Consider the following 7,582-nt stretch of genomic DNA (forward strand, 5'->3'; position numbering starts at 1 on the left):
ACCAACCTTATGCTACGCGGACCTACTTTGGATGATCTGTAAACGGCCAAATTAGTGCAGGTAAGTCTCATAATATCGGCTCGTGCTTTGCAAGCTCGATCGAAGCAGATGTTGAACGCTTGTGGATGATGGAAAATGAATGTGAAGATAGGGCACCATCTCAGAACGACCAGAAGGTTATCAACCTTTGGGATAAAGAAACACGATACGAAGATGGGCATTATGTACTGCCAATACCTTGGCGAGGTGAGCCAAACTTGCCCAATAATCGTGACGTCGCCGAGAGACGATTAAGAAGTTTGCACAAAAGGTTGGTGAAATCCGGAATATTGAATGTATAGTCTGAGAATATTTCAGATTTGTTGAAGAAGGTGTATGCAGAGTATGTTCCCGAGGTTGATTTAAAGAGAGATGATGGTAAAGTGTGGTACCTCCCGCATCATGCTGTTACGAGCGAAACCAAACCAGGTAAGGTGAGAGTCGTATTCGACTGTGCTGCTCAAAAGAACGGAGTCAGTCTGAACAGTCAGTGCCTACAGGGCCCAGATCTGAATAATAAGTTGATTCACGTGTTACTCAGGCTTTGCCAATATCATTACGCCATCACGGCCGACATTAAGGCTATGTATCACCAAGTCAAAATTCCCATTAGCAATACATACATACATATACCAAGGCTTTTTCCCCCTTACAAGGGAGGTAGCCAAAAAGGAAAAGGCATAAAATAATTTCCACCCATTCCATCCCTGAATACACTCCACACCCCTCCACCCTCCCTCCCATCTTAGCACCTCCTGGATGACGGGTCATCCCTGCACCTTGTCCACTGCCCTGGGTCAGAAGCAGTGTCGCAATACATAGCACATCCACAGCAAGGCCGCTTCATTAAATCGGCGACCCCCCCCTCTCCGTCCCCCCCACTGCATAAAAGGAGAAGACGGGGAGAAATCCCTTCGGGCTGCGTCAAATTTTGCTCACACATACTACCTCACCTTCCATCCCCCCGCCCATTCCACCTCATGCATCACAACATCATCCATATACAACCATTCTCCATTCACCCCTGTCTTCTGTCCTCTCCCGTCCTTCCTCAACAGACATTCCCCTCTTCCCCAAAGCCCCCTTCACCCCATCCATCCACCTCATCCTAGGACGTCCCCTCATGTTCACTCCCTCCATATCTGCCTTCCATACCTCTTTTACTAGTCTTTCTTCACTCATTCTTTCCATGTGTCCAAACCATCCTAATATTCTTTCATCAACCCTATCTCCCAGCTCCTTTTCCACCCCTCTTCTCCTCCTCACCTCCTCATTTCTCACTCTATCCAGCCTAGTAACCCTCATCATACTTCTCAGACACCTCATCTCAAACACATTTAATCTCCTTCTCTCTTCTTCTCTTATGTTCCATGTTTCTGCCCTGTTGGCACAATCACTCCTTCATACAGTCTCCTCTTAGCATCCATTCCCAAATGTCTATTCCTCATTACACTCTTTAATCCGCCAAGGCATTTACTCGCTTCTCTCAATCTACATTCTACCTCCTCCTTCACTCCACCTTTTCCTGCCACATTTGCACCCAAGTATCTAAAACTATCCACTTCTTCCATTCGCTCTCCCTTAATGCCCATTAGCGATAGAGACGCTTTAAGGTTTCTATGGTGTGTTAGTGATCAAATAAGAGAGTTAAAAATGACCTCACATCCCTTTGGCAGAATATGGTGCGCTAGTAGTAGCAGTTACGCTTTGTGGAAGACTGTAGAAGACATGCAACCTTATGAGGAAATAAAAGACACGTTATTCCGGTCATTTTACGTTGACGATATGTTGAAGTCCGTAGCGTCACCCGAAGAGACAATTCAGGTAATTGAAGAAACAAGAAGTGTCCTCAGACACGGAGGGCTTAACATAACCAAATTCGTGATTAATGACGTCAAATTGCTAGAGAGCATCAATAAGCAAGACAGGGCTAAAGAAGCAAAGGAATTGACATCAAATATGCATAGCAAAGTGCTTGGGATTAAATGGGACGTCAAGAACGACTGTTTCTTTTTCGTTAGCAAGGGTGTTCAAACACAGAATGTGACTAGACGAGTTATGTTGAGTCAACTTGCTTCGACTTACGATCCTTTAGGTTTAATTTTGCCAATCATTATTCCAGCCAAGATTTTGTTACAGGAGGTGACTAGCCTTAAGATATCTTGGGACGAAAATATTCCTATATCTTTGTGTCAGAAGTGGTTGAAATGGATAGCTTCACTGTTTGAAATATCAAGACTTTGCTTCCCTAGATGTGTTTTGCCATTAGAATTAAATGGTTGTACTTCAGAATTACATCACTTTTGTGATGCAAGTGAGATTGTTTTTGGTGCTTGCACTTATATCAGGACAATCAATCAAGATAGGAAAGTACATGTAGCTCTACTAGCCAGTAAAGCCAGAGTAGCCCCCATCAAAGGAGTTACTATACCAAGATTGGAAATTTCGGCTGCCGTTGAAGCAGCCAAATTAGATGTTGTTGTTAGAAGAGAGTTAGATATCCCCTTGCTCAAATCTAACTTCTGGTCTGACAGTACTATAGCTCTGGCATATATACAGAACGAGACAAGAAGGTTCAAGACCTTCGTAGCAAATCGTGTTACAGTCATTAGACAGGTTTCAGAGGCCAATCAGTGGTATCATGTTAGTGAAGAGAATCCTGCAGATGTACTATCTCGGGGATGCTTTGTAGACAATTTGACAGTTTCTTGGTTTAATGGTTCTTCCTTCTTGTCGAATTACATGTGTGCATGGCCAGCACAAGACGATCTTGTAGGACACCTTCAAGATGAAGACCCGGAGGTGAGGCGTGACGTACATCCCAAGAGTATCGTACAGACGTGTCAGTCGGGCGTCACCCAACACCCGATCGATACGCTGATTGAGCACTATTCAAGCTTTTACAGATTAAAGAAAGCCGTTGGTTGGTGGTTTAAGGGTAATTCAATTCCTTAAGAAGACGAAGATTCCGCAGAGTTCACCACTTGAGATCCATGAACTAAAGCACGCGGAAAATCTAATTGTCAAACATGTTCAAGGGCGTGCTTATTTTCATGAAACCAAGAACATTGAAGCAGGTAAAACTGTATTAAATTCCAGTTCAATATATAAACTGTCTCCTATTCTTATAGATGGTCTGTTAGTAGTTGGTGGTAGACTCAAGCATGCAGCATTGAATGGGCAAGCCATAAATCCTGCGATCCTCCCTCATAACCACAGGTTGTCTACATTAATTGTACAGGATTGCCATAATTCCTCTCATGTAGGAGTAGAATGGACACTCAGTCAGATGCGTAAGAAATTCTGGATCATACGGGGTAGAAAAGTGGTGAAACGCGTCAAAATGGATTGCATAGTTTGTAAGAGATTATACGGGGCACCCATGAACCAGAGAATGTCTGACCTCCCTCCTGAGAGGTATGAACCAGGGGGGCTTGCCTTTAGGTACGTAGGAGTTGGCCTGTTTGGACCCTTCCATGTTAAAGTCGGGAGATCAGAAATGAAACGTTATGGGTGTCTGTACACGTGTTTTACTACGAGAGTATTCACATTGAGAAGCTTGATAGCTTACAAACTGACGCATTCATCAATGGTTTCGTACGCTTCACAGCGAGGCGAGGTTATCCCAGTAAGGTGTGGTCAGAAAATGGTACTAACCTAGTAGGAGCGAGGGCTGAATTAGCACGCAGTGTGCGAGATCTTGACCGATCATTGATCGTAAGGGAAACACGTCGACGTGACGTTGAGTGGTCGTTCAACCCGTCTTCCGCGTCACATCACGGAGGCGTTTGGGAAAGCATGATAAGGTCTGTAAGCAAAGTACTGTTCGCTTTAATCATCAAAAGCCCCAGAATGATTGATGATGTTTTGCAAACCCTTTTCTGCGAAGCGGAAAGTATAGTCAACAGTCGGACACTTACCAAATGCAGTGATGATGCAAGTGATGAGAGTCCGCTGACTCCCAATCATCTGTTACTCCTCCAAGGAAACCCCCCACTATCTTGGGGAGCTTTTTACGATGTCGATCCTTACCCCAAACATTGGCGTCACGTGCAACATCTAGCTAAACAATTTTGGAAGAGGTGGGTTAGTGAATACCTAGTGGAATTGCAAAGAAGGCAGAAATGGAATTCTGAAAGCCCGAATCTTTCAGTTGGGGATTAAGTGCTTATTATGAATGAAAACTCGCCCCGTGGTTCTTTGCCGCTAGGGAGAGTCCAGGAAGTGCGAGTGAGCAGGGACGGATTGGTCCGTAGTGCCCGTTTGAAAACTCAATTCAGTGAGCTCACCCGACCCATTACAAAACTTGTATTCCTTGAAGGTTCTATGTAAATGTTTTGTGTTGTCTGGCATAGATATGGATGTATGTATTTTTTCTATTTTGAATCGTAAGATTCAAGGTGGGGGAGTGTTACGTCCATAGACGTAAAATTGTATTATGTTGTAATTAATTGACTACAAACTGCGAACGTTAGAGAACTTACATGGTTGAGTTCTCTAACTAATCGTCGGAACTGAAAGTATTCTTGAGGCTTCGAAGTAATTGTAGAAATCCCTTGCCGAGGTTCATTTGTCCTTCTGGTACCAGAGTTGAAGCTTGTCTAGCGTTCAGTTGACTAAACTTAGAATTCTTACGAGCTCGTAAAACGGCTTCGAAACCACGGGACAACTAATACTTTAAGTAAGTTCTCAAAGTTCCCGATTTGTTAATCAAAATTACAACATAGGCTTAAATAGATAATAAAGAGGGAGGGGAGTTTAATAATATATTGATTAAAATTACGATAGTGTGGTACAAAGTTACAGGAAAGGTTCCCAATTCGAAAATTAAACAAGCTTTCGGGAAATTGCCGAAGCTCAAGTAAGCAATGCAATTCCCGTAACAACAATTACCACAGCCTCCCCGACAACAAAAAGAAAGTGTTTAAGAAATATAACACTTTCGAACAAAATTTATAACAAGTTTTTGTTTGCTAGAGACCTTACTAGATCTCTAGAGGCGAGCGCAGTCTTACGAGTTGGCCTCACAAAGGTAGGTTCCAATGAGAAACAATCGTCTTGTAAAGAGTTAACCTCCTCTGAGTCTGAGACCTCTTCAAAGGGTTCAGACTCTCTAGCCTGAACATTAGGATCCCCAGGGGATTCATCCTCAAGACTGGAGCTCAACTCAGCATGGAGCTCTAGAGGGATTAAAAGTTGAATGTTCACTTTAATAGAGTTTCCATCAGGCTTAATGACAGACTGTACGTATCACCTTGTCTTGGTCAGGAAAAGTTTCCACAATACGAACTAAGGGCCAGAAGGGTCTGGTCTTGAAGGGGAGTTTCAAAAAGGCAATATCTCCCTTTTCCCAGCTTCTAGAACTGTGACATGCAGCTCTATCCCTTTCCCTTAAGCTGACCAAGTACTCTGTCAACCATCGTTTCTTGAACTCTTCATAGAAATAATCCCTACAGTCCATAACCAAGTTGAGAAGAGAAGGGTAGTCTTCTCCTGATTCCCATTCAGGGACTTGTTCCAAGTCTCCAAACATCAAGGAAGGAATGGTCCTTCCAATAAGGAAATGATTTGAGGTAATAACATCTACCTCATTTTTACAAGAACGATAAGTTAGTGGTCTATTGTTCAAAATTTTTTGAACATCGGACAAAAGAGTGGTAATCTCTGCCAGGGAAGGAACAGACCTACCCAATACCTTATACAAACATTGTTTCACTGTCTGTATTAACCTTTCCCAAGTGGCACCATACCAAGCAGCATAAACAGGAATGGTTCTATGCTGAACAGGGGAAGTTTTAAATTTCTCTTCAAATTCAGAAGAAGACAAAAGTTGTTCAATAACATTTCCCGCTTGTACAAAATATTTAGCGTTGTCAGAATAAACAGCAGAAGGAATTCCATACCTGTTAGCAAACCTAACGAAAGCCAAAATGAACTCAGGAGTGGACATAGTATCCACAACTTCTATATGAACTGCTCTAGTATTGAAACATGTGAAAATAAGAATGTATGCCTTAACCTTCTCTCCATTCTTGTCTCTAACCCATAAATGCCCAGTGTAGTCTACACCAGTATGGGCAAAGGGCACACTTAGATTCACCCTAGAGGCAGGTAAAGAGGAAGGAGAAGGATAATTAACTGCACGGGGATTGTATTTCCTACAAACTATACAATCCTTCAAAATGCTTAAAACAGCTTGTCTGGCCTTAAGTATCCAGAATCCGTGCATACAAGGGAAATTAAGTGTGGCTTGTAGTCCCATGTGCATAAATTGACAATGAGCAAAGAAAATTAGGATCTTAGTTAAATGATGAGATTTGGACAAGAGAAGGGGATTGACAACCTCATATTTGAGGTTAATGTTCTTGTCAATTCTGTCCTTGGACCTAATCAAACCATTCTTGTCCAAGAACAAGTTCATTTGAATTACCAAAAAAGGAGGTACGTCATTAGTGTTGGAATTCTGCAAATAAGCCAATTCAGTAGGAAAGGAATCCCTTTGCATAATACTCATCAAATAATTAGATGCTACCTTAACAGGGTCAGCATTAGACTTCTTGAACAGAAAGACAGCCTTAAAAATCAAAGAAGTGTGATGAAGAAGTTTGCAATAGGAAGAAAACTTAGAGATATATATTAAAGTAGGAGTGTCAACTTGTACAACAGCCGCATTGACAATGTCTCTCTTGAAACAGGAGGGAATACATCCCAAGTGACCCTTTGGCCAAGTATGAGGAGGCAACAACAACCATTCAGATCCATAAACCTACCAATTAGATTTTTCCTTGAACACCTTAGCACTACAAGGTGTTAGGAAATCAGCCATATTATGTTAAGAAGGAACATACATACATACATACATACATATACCAAGGCTTTTCCCCCCTTTCAAGGGAGGTAGCCAAAAAGGGAAAGGCATAAAAACACTCCCACCCATTTCATCCCTAAATACACTCCACACCCCTCCCACCCTCCCTCTCATCTGAGCACCTCCTGGATGACGGGTCATCCCTGCACCTTGCCCACCGCCCTGGGTCAGAAGCAGTGTCGCAAGACACAGCACATCCATAGCAAGGCCGCTTCATTTAATCGGCGACCCCCCCTCTCCGTCCCCCCTTGCATATAAGGAGAGGACGGGAAGAAATCCCTTCGGGCTGCGTCAAAATTTACTCACACATACTACCCCACCCCCACCCCCCGCCCATTCCTCCTCATGCAATCACAACATCATCCATATACAACCATTCTCCACTCACCTCTGTCTTCCGTCCTCTCCCTTCCTTCCTCAACAGACATTCCCCTCTTCCCCAAAGCCCCCTTCACCCCATCCATCCACCTCATCCTAGGACGTTCCCTTATGTTCACTCCCTCCATATCTGCCTTCCATACCTCTTTTACTAGTCTTTCTTCACTCATTCTTTCCATGTGTCCAAACCATCCTAATATTCTTTCATCAACCCTATCTCCCAGCTCCTTTTTCACCCCTCTTCTCCTCCTCACCTCCTCATTTCTCACATTATCCAGCCTAGTAACCCCCACCATA

At 43.1% G+C, this 7,582-nt stretch overlaps 1 protein-coding gene across 1 annotated transcript; it reads left to right on the forward strand.

The window, feature by feature from the left end:
• The first annotated feature begins 1,692 nt into the window (after positions 1-1,692).
• On the forward strand, positions 1,693-2,994 carry LOC143028845 (uncharacterized). Its single transcript, XM_076191207.1, has one exon. The coding sequence runs from the start codon at positions 1,693-1,695 to the stop codon at positions 2,992-2,994; it is 1,302 nt and encodes a 433-aa protein (XP_076047322.1).
• Positions 2,995-7,582: the final 4,588 nt, after the last annotated feature.

The sequence above is a fragment of the Oratosquilla oratoria genome, chromosome 10 (assembly GCF_046742065.1).
Source record: "Oratosquilla oratoria isolate Oo_2021 chromosome 10, ASM4674206v1, whole genome shotgun sequence".
Classification (NCBI taxonomy): domain Eukaryota; kingdom Metazoa; phylum Arthropoda; class Malacostraca; order Stomatopoda; family Squillidae; genus Oratosquilla; species Oratosquilla oratoria.

What these genes read in the sequence shown, in the direction of transcription:
- LOC143028845 (XM_076191207.1), top strand. Translation starts at nt 1,693, where the DNA reads ATGACCTCACATCCCTTTGGCAGAATATGGTGCGCTAGTAGTAGCAGT.